Raw genomic sequence first — 16,927 nt, forward strand, 5'->3', positions numbered from 1 at the left:
ATTTAATTTATTTCAATAAATAATATTCTTATTCTTGTCAAATTCGCCTTCACGTGAATATTTTTGGAAACCATTGTATTTACTTCCTGCATTATTCGGTACAATGAGTCGACTAACCTGGCTTCATCTTCACCAACCATTCCGTATTACCCTACTATGGAAACTCATAGCGCAGTTAGGGTACCTTTAAGTCTGACTACCTCATCAAGAATTAAATGTAATATATATATATATATATATATATATATATATATATATATATATATATATATATATATCAGGGTCAGATAGGGACATTATTTATTTTTGCTTTTGTGTTCTGGTATGAAAGATTTTAAAATATGTTTTTTATTTAAACATTAGGAATAGGTCATTTATTGTTATAGGTATTTCTATTACTAACTTTTACTCACAACTTTGGCTGCGTAACTGACCATACTGGTCAGTTACGCAGCCAAAGTTAAAAAATAGTCTATGTCATCTCCATCCTATATTACTTACTATATGAGATGGAGAAGGCATGGGCTATTTTTATGTACCAAATTTTATAGTGATTTATTAGCCATTAAGATTCTAGAGATAAAAAACAAACACTCATATTTATAAAATTACTAAGGACACAAAGCTTGACTGTAAATTCAACATATGCGTATGTCAACTGGTGCGAAAATAAAAACGATCCATATTTTTATTCACGAGTCGTCGATGTGTGAATGAAGCCTTACACATAAAATAGGAATAGGGTTGTAATATTTGATAGCACGTTACAGCGTCATAAACTGTTCGCTAAGTAACGCGTATAGATGAAACACCGACGGATTGATCACGAACGTATTCTGGATCACGGATTATATTAAAGAAGCTGGTTACTCATCATGACATTGGTTTCTTACATAAGTGTGTACTACGCCTTATATATAATACTTACTTATTATAAATTGTAATAAAAATAGATATTTATTTTTAATTTGATAGTTATAATACGCGGTTATATCGCCAATTCTAAAGCGAAATTTTTGAAATTTATAATGTTTATTCCTGTATTAGTTTCATTATTCATTTTGCGACGATCTAGCTACTATTTTTAAAAGTCAATTTTGTTTTTTACTTATACTTTTTTGCACACACTAATAATACATAAAAAATATGACAGAAGTAAGTAAATGAACAAAAGCGAACCTAACTCTGAAAGAGTTCTCTTCCAGCAAACCCGAAGTGATAAGGAGCACCGATGTCATCGTATAGACCGGTATACAATACAATATATTTTTAAATCAAGTATATACTATCTAATGTGTCTACAAATCACCTAGACGTTTATTCATGATATGAAAGATTTTTTTTGAGTGGGAGTAAAAATGTCGAATCATGTCTAATTTATAAATCGAAAGTATTTTATACTCGTTAAAAATATTTATTTCATGTTATCGCATTGAAAATATGTTTTTACTATTTATTTATTTTATTTGAAACAGTTACAGATTTCTTTACATTTGTCTAATGTACTTTAATAATAATTTAACAAGCCAAAATACTATACAAATTATAAGCAAATGCAATGATTACAGACGTTACATTTAATAAGTAAATTATATAAATATAAGGGGAGCACTGACCGCATATTTTATAACAAATTAAAAATTATAATTAATTCTATATCATATGACATAGGAGAATATATATGTAATAATTCGATCATGTGTGCCTGTTTTTTTATAAAAGTTTACATATGTTGTAAAAGCAAAGGCTTTAATTCTATATTTATCTTTGCCTAGAATAAAGGTTACGGTATATGCATTTTATGGGCACTAATTTGCCGGTGTTTCACATATGTTACCATACCGACCATAAATTTATGGCATTTGGCCAAATTACATGGATTTTGCAGATAATATACCTAATAATAATTATATGTATTGAAAATTTGATATATTTAGTAGTTGGACTTTAGAACGTTGTACTTAATTAAATCCCTTACAACATTACCTCACCTTAACGATCATTAACGTCCCACTATCGGGTAGTTCCTCTCCTGAAGAGAAAAATCTAACCTACTAGTGTATTTGTACAAATATAACTAATTTTTGTTCAAACTTAACCATAAGTGTTTTTTTTTTAATAATCACCTTTTATATGATACTTCAAACTAACTTAACCTGTGCTCCCTTTCTGGAGATGAAGAACAGTTACGCATTGCATTCAACCTTTGTTCTTTAAAATAAATAATTTAAAATTAGAACAAAAGAAACGACTGGCCACAATAAAGTGGCCAGTCTTTATAATTTATAAAATAAACTACAGAAACCGGTTTTAGTAAAAATTTCTATAGTACAAATCTGAAAGTATATTTTTTCAGACAAAAAATAATTTTCTAAATTGGTATATAACTGATAGAGTTATGAGGTAATAAACATAAAAAAATACAAGAGAATTGAAAACTTCCATTTTTTAAACAAATACAAGAAATCGATAGGAGTTATGTATATTAAATATCAAGAAATCTTTAGATATAATCTTGTAAACCCAAAAAGCAAATTGAGTTTCGACTGACTGACATTTTGAGAAGGGTATAGTGCTTGGTTATAAATTTAATAAACCATCTAACATTGGCCCTCTTTAAAGCGTAATTTAATTTAAATTTTCCACGGAAATTATTCCATTTTTAAATTTAAAACTATTATTTTATTCATGTTTTTAAATTACAGTGGAAAGAGGAATGTTAATTATTTCACCGAACTGAGAACCTTCTTCTTTTTGAAGTCTGTTGATAATTAAATGAAAACATTTCCAATTTTTTTTCCATATCTATATATTATTTATATATATTTTTATGTGATATTAAAAGTACTATAGTATAATATATATAGCCATTATATAATTTGTTGTTCTCTTTGCAGTGTTGTCGGTTTTAATCCCAATGGTACATTTTAGAGACCATGAAACTGCGTAACTTTTTCCTACGCCTTCCAAAAATGTATACAAATAAAGTAATTTGGTCTTATGAACTAAATCATCACTTAACAAGTTTAGTAGTATTTGTTTTCTACATAAATCGTAGGCTGCGATATAGGACTGATTATTCGATGTAATTATAATTATATCTAATGATACATTTAATATAAGAGGAATGTCGTAACATATTTGAAATTAGATATTTCACATTAGTCAGCTCATATCTATATAATAATACGTAATGCAATCAAGAGGTTTGTCTCAATATAGTATGTAATTATTGTTTGATTGTACGTAAATACATATGCTGTAGAAGGACAAGTATTTGCTGTAATACGAATAATTAGTAATACAGTGAGATTGTCCTGACATATCTATATTATTAGAACTACTCGTATCAAAGTAAAATGGAAATCAATTTCAAAGAAAATTACAAAGATAAAAGATACAAATAAAAGTGTTTGCTTCTATGTATAAATAACGTATTAAATTTATCTTTAGTTCCTTTTTTCACCCTTTTTTGTTTTATTATTTTTCTGTTACGCCTTGACCAGGCACAATTTTAATTATTCCTCTTTATCTTAAGGTTACCTGGAGGAGATCGCTATTTAGTGATAATTGTAGCCTCTTTATCTTGCTTTTATGTAATCAATTATTTGTTTTGTTTGTGTACTTATTGTTAATCTTTATAAATAATGTGCATCATTCATTGAAGAGTTTTCATTCATTCAATCATCTCATTCTGTTCTTGTTGCGGAATATACGAGTACTATATTTACCAAATTTCAAACGATTATGTAGTGATAATGGCAAATCATTTAAGAGGAGAATGACTTGAAAGACAAATGATGTGCACTGCAAACTAGTACTGATGCTGGTAGTTTCCCAATGTTATAATCATCATTATATCGCATGTTAACTGTTCACAGTATTTGCCAGGCTTGGCAGGCGGATTGGCAACCGCAGTTAGGCTTTTGGTGGTATTTTAAGGAATGCTGCTACCCATCCCTGGACCATTGAATTCTCTTAGTTGCCTCTTACGTCATTCACGGGAAAGGAAGGGGTGGCCTATTCTATGCCGTGACCACGCGGCCAATGATATAATGAATAGTAGCTATTTATAGTTTATTTTTCTTCAATACATAATTGTATAAGGCGAAATACTGCTAAAAGCATTCTGTCTCATTTTATTGTATCGACTTCGCAGTATATATTAAAATTTTGGGATATTCAATTTTATTGTAATTTATTGTGATTAATTACGACGATTTCCAAGGAGGACCGCATAAAGTTCTAACTAATAGAATGTACTCACATTATGCAAAATATACAGACATACCTACTTACATTACCCTCTTCCTTCGGCAGTCTCGTCTAGTCTATTTAAAAGAGTTACAAGTAGATACGAGTCGTATTTTAGATTTTACTATTTTTGTCTTATAACCTGGGGTCTGTCATTAGATATGTATAGGTCCAAAGTGGAACAGACGCCTACTTCGATGTATTTCAGTTTCACAGACGTGTATCTGAACATTTTTAGTCTCTCTGCTGACAGTGCCGATGTCGACAACCGTATCGATATGTAAGATCACATAATCCAAACAAAAAAAATTATAGAGCTAAAGTTCGTACAAAAGTAGTTTTTTTATACAACTTAGAATGGCAAACAAGCTGACAGCCCACCTGATGGAAAGTGGTAACCGTCGCCTGTAAACATGAGCAGTATCAAAGACATAACAGAGTAGACTGTTTCGCCCATTATACCCCCCATGCGTTGCCATTCCTGAGGACTCAGATGTTATTCCTCTGTACCCTATAAATTTACACCATATCCCATCCTTCAAACCATAACACAGCTATGCAAACACAACTGCTTCACGGTAGAAACACGAATGGGACAGAGGTACCCAAGCAATCGACTTATGTACAAAGTCTCCCTCTGGTAAAGTAGTTTGTTTCTTTGTTTGATTGTAACATTTTATTGTACAGTAAAGTCTTAAATTATAGGAAACAGGGTTCTTAAGAAAAGAATGAGTACAATGACGGACTTATCCCAGGAAAGAAATTTCTTCCAGTCAACATTTAAATGTCTAATAGAAATTGTGAATTGGTAGAGATAAAAAAAAAGATTTAATTAAAAAAAATATAAAAATAATAGGTATTACAGTTACAACACGATCACAACATTGATAGTGGACAACACAACACATCTAAATGATACCTAATATATCTAAAATGATTATATTTCTATGCATAATACTTCTAATAATATATTGCATAATATTCTAAATAAAAAGGTTCTTGGTTACTTTTGTCCCATTTGTTCCTACTGTAAAACAGCTGTGCTTGCAAGCCTATGTTACGATTTGATGGGTGGCATATGACATTGAAATTTCAAAATAAAAAGAAGAATTTGATTTAAAAATGCAGCATGTCTTCATTTATATAAATTGGTTGTCTTATTTTATTTATTTATTAATACGCCAATAACTTCAACATTAAAACTCAGAACTACAGATATAAGAAGAAAAAACATGTATAAATATATAAACTAATTATAGGCAGTTATCACTTTCTAGTATAACAGTTTTTTTGTCACAATTTTTTAAAACTTACCTATAATCTATACATACATACATAAGATCTTATTCATTCATAATGCCACGATTTCTATGTACGTAGGTTTCTAGTACTAGTACAGTTTAATTTATTTTGTTACGGATTTCTACACTAGATAAATAACAACTACACATACACCATAAAATAGACCAAGGAATTACCAGTGCACAATTTAATAAAACCATATTAGTATAAAAATGTTTTATAGTAAAAAATTAAGAAATTTGCGTCGAATGCGATGAAGCTAGAGACTGAGTCTCCGTAAATTACATGAATATATATTACGTAAATTATGTAAATTATATGAACCGTTGTCTTATATGAATAACCGAATGAAAATGTTGCCATATGTAATAATGTTTTACAACCAAATTGGGAATTATAAGTGTGATCACTTCGTGTATTGTCATTGTCGCGTCATATATGTATAAAATCGCTGTGTGTGTCCCAGCATAGAATGGGCCACCCCTTCTTTCCCATGGTTACTCTAAGAGGCGACTAAGGGAGCTTATTGTAGAGGGATGGGCAGCAGCGTTTCTCTTAAAACACCACCAAAAAACCAAACTGCGTTTGCCAACCTGCCTGCCAAGCATGGTAACTACTGGCTACCCCCCCTCCCCTCTTTACGGGGGAGGCTATGATCAGCAGTGGATAGTTAACGACTGGTAAAACAACATAACATACTATACGGCATGGAGGACTATTTTTACCGATCAGTGAACATATCCAACAAAGTCGCGGGTAAAAGCTAGTGCTTTATAAATAAACTTTTATCTGCATCATGGAGGATGAAATAACGTACGCTGTTACCGAGTTTGAGTGGTAATAACTTTACACATTGTAACAGTCTTCCTTAATGTCGTGTTACTACAGCTTTGTGGGATACGTGTTTACAAATAATATCGTAAGATCTCAATAATGGCCAATAAACTATCTAAATGGATACCGAGGCGGAAATTATGGTGCCTATGGGATGTGAGATTCTCTTATCCATATGAATACATGCTTATGTATTAGTTTCTTCTATGTCTCTAGAGTTCCTTTTTAAACGGTCTCGAAAAGAAGGAGTTCCTTAATTCGTATTTATTTTTATCTATATGTTACTGTAAATGTTCGTTGATTGATAATTCTTAGATTTTATCAGTAAATTCTAGAATTTGCCAACATGAGTTGGTAAATGTAAGAAATTTATATAAAAAAAGATATTTTTTCAGGACTTTCATCAAACTAAACCTAACCTACTCGTACCTTTCTCGTATTCGCAATACGAGCACCACGCACTAAATATGTCTAAATTTTATGTCTATTTTTTATATTTACCACGTTTTATTATGTATATTTACATGAATAGAAAATATTTGATTTACTATAATGCGGGTTTTACAGTAACGTACATATTATATCGCTTATATAATAATTATTTATTTTCACTTTATTCCACCATTTATAATTTTATAAATAATATTATTTAAAATATTTGTAATTTATTCTATGTAGTATATGTTTGTTTTTTTTTTTTCAGTAACAAAATTTCTTTGTAAAAACACGATTTTACGTATTGTAAGTTAAAATTTTTGTCAAAACATTGTTTTTTTTTTACAACGTGTAATTTATTTGGTTTATTAATTAACTTTATTTTAAAGTGCGTATTTTGAGTTTTAAAAAATTACTTGATATTACATGTATACAGCAACAAACATAAACACAAAGGATAGTATTCAATTTATATATTTTTTAAGAAATAAACTGTTTAACGATAGCTACGGAAATGTACACTAGATTTAATTCTTGTATTTTATGTCTTACTAGATAAAAAAAAAAAACCTATTATTTTTCCAAAGTAATATATTCAACATGCAGAGCCGACTATAGTTTTTGTAGCATTTCATCCAAACGCGAAGACGCGGATTGATAAATTGCTTGCCGATAAAGAATTTATATATTTTCTTCTCCAATGTTTGGCAGAATGAATAATTGGCGTCCATGACATTTATCAAAATGTACAGCTTTTCTATTTGCAATACAACAATATCTTGCTCAGTTTATAGGAATGATATCGTTTTATTCTTGAAAAAACTTACTTGAGAACTGACAGGTTCTTTAAATTAAAAAAAAAAAAAACAAAAAATTTACACCTTATTTGATGAAACATAGCAACTGTCGCCTATTTATGTGAACAGCACCATGGACACTACAGAATACAATGTAGTGCTCATAATATATACATAACATATAACACTAATATAAAAATAATAATGTTACCATTCCTGAGAACTATGGTGTTTTTTAATGGATAATAATGAAATGGTTACCCCGCCTGCGCTACCGATATATACTAACCAGTACCAGTGAGGGATGATAGATGATGATGAAGCAGATTAGGTGGCCGACCACGACGAATTCAACTATAAATCAATCACGATGGTTTCCAATAGGAACCGCGTGGAGGTCGACCTAATAGGCTACATTGCTAGCCATGGGATTGCTAATCTCCATTACTAACAATCCCTTTTCTCCCCGAACTATGGGGTTATGTCCCTACCTTGTAATTTCATTGCATTATGCCTTCAAACTGAAACTGCCCTTCAAACTGAAACACAACCATTCAAGCAGAGATACTTCACGGTAGACTTTTATACTTAGTCTCCCTCTGGTGAAGTTAAATATAAATATTCACAAGCTTGAAAAGATCGTGATCATGCCCTCTATTCCTTTGATCTGTGTTTCAAATTAATTAAACCCTACGGTTAAATTCATCAAAGTTACCGTTTAATTAGCTTTACGGTAAAATTAATTACAGTTACGGGTCAAATTATTTAAAGTAATAATTATAGGTAGTTACGGTTTATTTAATTAAAATTACGCTGGTTTTTTTTTTATAAATGATACAACACCATCATCAGGTCTTAGTGAAAAATATATTCCATAAAACTCGTGGCACTTTTAAATAGAGAAAACACAGATACTTTTAAATAGAGAAAAAAAATTATCATCATTCATTATATAAAAGTCATTATCATCATTATTTCAACCATTTAATGAATGTGTATACTTTATTTGCATTATACAATATAGGAAATAAACAAGGCAATTTACAAACTCAACGATATAATTGTATAAGTACAGTAAGGCGGTCTTATTGCTGAAAGCAATCTTTTCAAGACAATCTTATTAAATCAATTATGGGGTTTAGTTATGACAGGTATATTCCTATATATTTATTTATTTATTCTTAAAAGTATACAAATATGAATACAAGTAAGGCGGATTTAATTTTAAGAACAATCTCTTTCAGTTAACTTTTTTGGAAGTGATTGTTATTTTTAAACATAAAAATCTAATAGTAACCCCATTTAAATACAGAATACAACGACTAGCGAGAGATGATAGGTGAGAGTAAAAACAAGTCAGTCGGCTCATTATGAGGAATTCACCAGGTATTAAATACGATGGGTTCCAAGGGGAACCCGTGAAAGTTGATATACCCAATAAGGCCTCTAGATCCCATTACTGGCAATCCGTTCCCCATCGATGCGATTGAGTAATATTTTCTTATGATACCTACTTTAAATAACAATCAAGCTGACAACGTACCTGATAACCATTAGGTTGTGACACAAAGTAAATATGAATAGCAGCGTGAATATCACTGTGCTACTTATGGCTCTTCCGTTGCTATTTCTAAGGAGTATGGTATTATGCATTTGTCACCTCCTTCAAACTGCAGTACCCTACAATCACAACTGCTTTTCGAGGAAAACACGAGTAGGACAAACATACAATCTCTTCCTCTGGCAAAAAGATATACCTACTGAAGCTAACATTTTTTATGCACAGGTGGTCACATGGTCTGTTGTTCCATCAAGCGATAGTGGACTGCGCCCGCGCAGCTATACTCCTACCTTTAGGTATTGCAGTGTTCCGGTGCCAACCGGTCTACAAGTGTTCACTCGTGGAAACAGCATTTCTTTTATTGGTATGTAATTTATATACTCTGATATCTTTCGAGCGATACTTTTTTCGAATATAATACTGGTAAAATTCAAATAATTAGTACATCATAACATGTATAGGTATATAATTTTTTTCAAAAAAACTATTTTTTTTAAATATGTATCGGAAATAGCTCAATATATTTTCATTCGTTATTATTAAATTACCAGTTGTATTTTCTATTGATATCAATATTTCGCTAATTTTATTAATCTGAACTAACTAATATTACATCTATCTAAATCGATATGTTTTGTAATTGCACATTCTGTATCAATATTCTATGCACATATACGTCTGTTTTATGTACAGTAAAGAGTTTATTGTGTTATGTTATCTGTAGGGCTTTCATTTTCCAGGAATAAAAATTCCATCAGCTTGTTTACCATTCCAAGTTGTATAGAAACATAATAATTAAATAACAAATTGTTAGAGCCATTTACGAGACCTACAAAAATGTAATGTAGTATTCAGTGGAACAGAACTTGGGGAAAATAATTAATGAAATACGAGAATTAAGAAACAAAAAAACCATGACCAAGTTCCTAAAGTTTCCGCAGAAGTGATTTATTGGCACTTAACTTCGCTGGATGGATAAGGGCGAGCCAACAGTAATCTCTCACACTTAATTTTGTACTGCCTACCAAGACTCTGGGGTAGAACTAAAAGTTAAAATGAAATTCATGCTAATCTTTATTAGAATTTTAATTGTTGCTAAAATATTTATTAATGAGCACTTGTTAATATAACTTTCTTGTTTGATTTTAATGCATTTATCAGATACATTTTATTACGTAGGTATTTTTTTAGGTAAAGTGAACACAATATAATATTATTGTCATATAGGTATGTATATATATAAATATAAATATTTATAAATGCATTAACATTGTAATTTACAAGTGCAATAAAGAATATATATATAATATATATATATTTTCTTTTTGCCGTATGGTCCCAGCATAGAATAGGTTTTACCCCTTCCTTTCCCGTGGGTGTCGTAAGAGGCGACTGAGGGAACTTAATGATCCTGAGATCAGCAGCAATGTCGCTCTGAGAACATCACCAAAACTTAACTGCGGTTGCTAATCCGCCTGCCAAGCGTGGCAACTACTGGCATACCCCCCTTTTAAGAAAGACCTATGTTCAGCAGTAGACAGTAGAGGACTAATATGATGATAAATAATTTCTTAAATGTTGACAACGACTTAAAGTTTCGTGAAAACAATCGTTCATGTTTCTATTTTTGTTATTCTTTCAAGAATAATTTATAAGTTCTTTCACCCGAAATCTAAAATAATGAATATTTTACACCACAGAGAATTCTAACGAATTGAAAGACTTTTGTTATTTCCACATATTTCCTAACGAAATAAATATTTTCTTATTTTGATGCAGACACTTACATATGTTTATTATTTCCATATATTCATGGTATTTTTATTTATTTCCTTTGTCTTAGGTAACTGTATCAACAGTAAACATGCTCACAACAGTTCTAAATGACAGTCCTATTTTCCCCGAGAATGAGGAAGAGCAAGCTGATTTATCTGCACCATTACTAATGGATAGCCCCCAGGTAAAAATGTTATCAAATCTTATAAATAGAAGGTACATTATGCACATCAGAAATGAAAATACATCTAAAACAATTTATACGACACCGTACTAGACATAGAATATATAATTAATAATAATTAATTTGCTGTTACAGTGCGTCCTTTTCGGTACATTCATGATATGGTTCGCATCGATCACTATAAATCTTGGGCCCACGTTCTTATCGGGGGCTTTAGCTGCCAGTGCCGGATCTTACAATTCTTACGGCCCAGCTCCGTCCTGTCCTTTAGTTCGAGGACCCTTCAGGCATTATGTCCTTAATGCCCTCTGGATAGGCGTTAACGCCGTCTGCGTTGGGTTGACACTTTTCCATTTGAAGAAACTTCACCGAGATTTAACCAAGGTTTGTAGTGCTTACACTATAATTGTATAACAAATATGACCATATACAGATGGCATGGAGAGGTTTAAAATGGTTAATAGCATACATCGCTTATGTTTTGCCTTATCATTGCCATTGTCACTTTGAGTTGCACCAAACTTCTCCATGATCATTTGTTACATGCTACTGTAATCGTAAAATCATTCCATCCACCGCTTTATTCGAGTTGAAACTAGCAATAGCAGTTAATTTGAATGACACAAAAGTTTTGTAGTGCATTGCTAGTCCACAGTTGCGAGAGACACATATTGTGTCCAAAACTCGTTGAAAATCACGAAGTCATCCACATAATTTGAATTTGCTGCAACATTGTGCATACATCTTACTTTGACCGAACTAAGAGTTTCTCTTGGTACATTGCCAATATTTTTCGCAGCATTCTGAATATAAGATTTAAATTTTCGTGATTGAAGATATTTGAAATGGGTTCGCTGCGTTTAAGAATCGAGCTATTGAGATTTACTAGTCCAATGGCGGTCAACGCTAAGGGGTTATCGATAATTTAAATCTTATCGCATGCAGGCTAACGTAGAGGCAGTTCGAGTAGCTGGTTTAGTGACAACACTTGTCAGCATGGCAGGAGACAACAGACGTATGGACTCTCTGCCTAACAGCGTTGGACCTAGGGTAAGTATTGTTTTGCATGCTAGCAAGTACCTGTAGCAATTATAAAGTAGACACTTTTCCGAATGCATTTAGTGGCATGTACATACTTTCATCCTTCAAAGTCACAATTTGTATTAGTTACACCTATCCTTTAACTTAGATTAATTAAACAAACATATAAAAAAGTAGTATAAATTTATTTATTACTAAAACTCCAATTAAAAATAAATTAATAACAACTTTTTCCTATTTTATTCTACCTTTTGCTAATGCTTTTTGACAACTCTTCCGTAAAATCAAAATAAATGCTAACCCTAAAAAAACTATAAACTTTAGCAATTTTATAAAATTTTTTATTTGTTTTTCTTCTTCTAGTATCAATTTCTTTTTCCTGATACTTTGATAATGCTTTTTATATTTTCTAGACAGTAGATGGGGCATTGGCTGATGGGCAATGCAGACCCAGTGGGAGTGCGAACTTGCCTTTAGGTGGAGGACGTCGACTACGAGGGTACTTAGCTCGCGTAGAACGAGAAGGAGTACGCCGTGTACGCATGTTTCTCGTCATCACTGCAGCTTATGTCCTATTCTGGGGACCACTGTTCATCATTACACTTTTACATCATCCTGCATTGACGTCACATATAGCATACGAAGTGAGTTCATATAAATTTTGTACAAGTCTCTTATTTTTTGTGCTAAGATGTATAAACAAGCTGACAATCCTCAACAAAATCAACTCAACTAAAACAGATTTTTTTAGATATTAAACTTACCTAATTCTAAGATGAAGCAGTATTACAGTTATGTTATCGTATTTCCATCTAAAGGTTTAGAATTAGAAAAGTGGCAATGTACGAGGCATCACGAATATAGTATAATATTTTGTTATATTTATAACGAGGTTAGCTGGATCATCATTATTAAAAATATTCATTGTTAAAGATACTGAACAGTGTCTTATGTGAATTGCTATAAGTTACAACTTTGAAACACTAGCTACGAGTACATCCATTTACTCCTAAATAAGTATTCGAGAGTTTATATCTCCAACTGTTTTTATTTTTTAATTAAAAATATTTATTTCTTTAACAGATGTACTTCCAAATTACACTGCACATTTCTTACGTGCATGCGGCAGTGAACCCTCTTCTATTTATGGCTCTTCATCGAGCTCTACGTCGCGCAGCATTGCAACTGTGCTGCGGTTGCTGTGTTCACTGGAGCCAGTTTGTACTGGCCCTTACTGCAGCTGGTGAGTGCTAATAATAATTTATAAATCAACCTTAACAAAATAGTTCAACCTCATCAGTTTTCGTAGCTTGCAGTTATAAGTCTCAGCTAACTTTTATGCATTAGTTATGTTACATGATGTTTTAGTTAATCTTTAATTACCCTTATATTAATTCCACAGCAATTTAGTTACGTTTCAAGTTTATTTTTCTAATACTAATGTCTTAAATTACTGTACGAGTACTTATCTATGTTAATTAACAAACAATTTACTCGAATAGTAATTTGCTTTCTATTTGCAGCTCAATCACCACTAGCTCCATCATCGTTCTCTCCAGCTGCAGCATCACCAGAACCGCCTCCCGCGCCGCCCCCACCCATGGCGCCTCCCGCCCCATCAGTCCCCGCTCCTCCTGCTCCACCGACGCCTCACACGATGATGGTAATTACTTCTTATATGTAAGTGTTGACACCGTAATACGTGGTTTACATCACTCGCACAGCCCCGCACGTATACCCCTTAGCATCCTTCGCGTCTCGTAGAACAGGTTGCATGTTAATTTTAATGAGTCCTCAAATTTCCGTCTTGCGTGATAGTGGCCCTTTAGCGATCGTATAGCTGCCCTACTCTAAGTTAAATAATTCAAACTCTCGATCTCAGAGTTGGGAAGTTGAGGACTGTGATGCTGAGAGTATGTCGAGTGCGCGTGTGCAGGGAGACGAGGATATGATGGCCGAGTCGTGGAGCGGCAGCGTGCGGCGGCCGCCGCGCTCGCCTAGTCCGCTGCTGCCCGCCATCTGAGCTTCAACCGCTCGCTTCTCGCCTCCTCGCGTCCAGGCAACGCCCGTCACATATCCAACAAACAGCAGCTAAATTCCTTTATACCAAGATACTTGTGTATATAAAACTAATAGAACGTTTATCGAATTGTACATTTGTATCGTAGTGAGATATTCTTATAGCGTTTGTGTAGTTTGTGTAGATAGGTACAAATGTCGTGTGGTATACTTATTTAATTGTTAGATAATAATTGTACATGTTGTAAAGATCTTATATTAATGTATTGTACAGAATTAAAAAAGCTCAATTCTAAACAAACTACATACTTCTTAGCGAAACCTTTTCGGCACTATTTTTAATAGTCTGTGGTGAATGCAGGATATAGTATCTAAAGTATTTTTATTGATATGAAATTTATTGTAAATGATATCAATATGAAACACCAAATTACGATTAATAGGTATAAATTAAATATTATGTGTAGACCAAAGTGTTTATGATCTCCAAATATGTGTATTTAAATAATTTGTAATGACTTTATATGACTGTATTTAATCTTTTCCTTTCATATCTTATATACATTTTGAAACTGGCATGTAATGGCATATATGACTTTATATAGCAAAACTAGAATTTTTAGAAAAGACGTACGTAAGAATAGGCGCTTCATTAAAACTTTTCGTACGAAATCATTATGTTCTTTTAGAACAAACTTATTACTTTTTCACACAAACTCGTTAAAACATTTTCGTACGAACTCATTCGTATACATGTAAGAAGTAAGTTCGTTTATTATAAACTCATATGTATACATGCAATATGTCACTAAGTTTATATGCCTGGAACACTTAAATTATCTATGAAGACTGAAATTGTTTACTTTGTGTCACGTGCTTTTTACAACTTCTATCTAGGTATTGTATATAAGACTAATCGATTGTAAAAAAAAAACTTTTGAGTTTTATTTATAAATTTATAAATACTGTCACTATAATATTACATGTTTAGAAAAGGATGTTGTTCCTCAAAGTTTAGCACTGTAGTACTTTCAAAGTATACACTTGTAATTATTAACATCAGATTACTAATTACAACTTAGTTATCCAAAACATCAATTATACATAGATACATAACTAGCCGTATTTCGCGGCTTTACCCGTGGTCGTACCGTGATGTTTAATAGCCTATAATCTTCCTTACGAAATGAGCTATCAAATGTAAAAAATAATTTTTCAAATCCGACTGGTAGTTCAAGAAATTAATACACTGATACCAACAAACTTTCTGCTTTATATATTAGATATATATATACATAATATTCATATGTAATATTATACATCCTGTGATTTGACCAACAATGGTAGGTATTATTGGTCATTATAAAAAACGAAAAGCCACAGGAGCTGAAATATGTATTATAGCATATACGTCTATATATCCTTCTATACTACCTATCTAATATATTTAATTACATAACATACAATATACAGGGCTAGTCGTAAAGTGTAAGGAACCCGAAGTTCAGTAACAGTATTAATAAAACTTAACTACTTTTCCCAGGGAATGTAGTCCGTGTGAAAATAATTTTGAACATTTGTTAGAAAGTGCGGTTATGAGACTGATTTGGTGAAGTATACGAAAAGTGTCTGTCTTCACGCTAAGATCCTTACGAGGTAAAAAGATTTACCAATTTGATTGCAGATCCCTTAAAGGAATAAAAAAATCCATTGATATTGTAGGATTGAAAGAATTTCGAAGCGGGCGGGTTTTGAATCGACGCGGTTTAGTTAGGTAAGTATAGGTAGGTACCTAATTAATTTCTTCGGGAAAAATAGTGGAGTTTTATTATTACTGCTATTAGGTTAAGTGTGTGTCTGTAAACTTTGAAAAATTATTATATATCAAAATAACAATTATGTTGTAAAGAATAACTGGCTGTAAATTTAAAGATATGTTCTCCATAAAATTATTTCAAATACATAGCATAAATCATACGTCTTATAATATATTTAAGTAAAATGTACCTACTCTAACCTACTCTACAATCCCTTTATAATAAAGGAGGTGAAATATCGTCCCTTTTTTTATCACAAACATGTTTCTTATTGTATACAATTTTACGTACCCGTAGTTAGATTTATTTTATTGGTGTATTTAATATAAAAATTGTATCATAAGTAAATATATCGAATAAAAACATTATAATAATAACGAGGAAAATAAAATCCCGTTCTCATGGAATATATTAAAAAGAAATGGATAAATGAATATAATAAAATGGTTTATTAAATGTTTGATTTGTTTTTATGAATAATGTGCTTAATATTATTTTCCTGATGTACCTACCCAATATATACCTTTTAAAAATACCTATATAATAAAAAAAAAACAAAATAATTCAAACTACTAGTTTTTATCCGCGACTTCGTTTGCGTATATATACGTGTATATCAAGTTTCGTGAAGATTGTTTGTGCCATTATAGGGGCAAGAGGTAACAAAAAAGCTCACTTGAGATGACCTCTGTGGCTTAACATTAAGGACGTTGCTTTGCGTAATGAGGTCCCAGATTCGATTACTGGTCGAATCAATGTAGAGAATGAACTTTTCTAAATTAGTTCGGTTTTGTTTTCTGGGTTGTACACGCAAATTGTTCATTGCTTTTTACCACACTTGTATCATAATATAAACACTAACTTCATGACCAGGTGATTGGTGTGATAGTGATGGCACTAATTACAT

At 31.8% G+C, this 16,927-nt stretch overlaps 1 protein-coding gene and 1 long non-coding RNA gene across 6 annotated transcripts in view; one reads left to right on the top strand and one right to left on the bottom strand.

Moving 5' to 3' along the window:
* LOC113520041 (uncharacterized) overlaps positions 1–16,513 on the top strand; it is a 51,349-nt gene extending 34,836 nt beyond the window's left edge. Inside the window, exons 4-11 of one of the 5 annotated variants that reach the window (XM_031913675.2) lie at positions 9,409–9,547; positions 11,027–11,143; positions 11,279–11,527; positions 12,089–12,193; positions 12,598–12,828; positions 13,268–13,427; positions 13,708–13,864; positions 14,067–16,513. In XM_031913675.2, the coding sequence (XP_031769535.1) occupies positions 9,409–9,547; positions 11,027–11,143; positions 11,279–11,527; positions 12,089–12,193; positions 12,598–12,828; positions 13,268–13,427; positions 13,708–13,864; positions 14,067–14,136 (1,228 nt within the window). In that variant the 3' untranslated portion in view covers positions 14,137–16,513. The remainder of the gene's footprint in view (positions 1–9,408; positions 9,548–11,026; positions 11,144–11,278; positions 11,528–12,088; positions 12,194–12,597; positions 12,829–13,267; positions 13,428–13,707; positions 13,865–14,066) is intronic. The other 4 variants (XM_031913677.2, XM_031913676.2, XM_031913674.2 and 1 more) reach the window with 4 other exon arrangements.
* The window catches only part of LOC128200956 (uncharacterized), a 201,546-nt gene that overhangs the window by 6,752 nt on the left and 177,867 nt on the right, over positions 1–16,927 (bottom strand). The window lies entirely within an intron of this gene.

This window comes from Galleria mellonella, unplaced genomic scaffold (assembly GCF_026898425.1).
Source record: "Galleria mellonella isolate WM207_F2 unplaced genomic scaffold, CSIRO_AGI_GalMel_v1 utg117, whole genome shotgun sequence".
NCBI classification, from domain to species: Eukaryota; Metazoa; Arthropoda; class Insecta; order Lepidoptera; family Pyralidae; genus Galleria; species Galleria mellonella.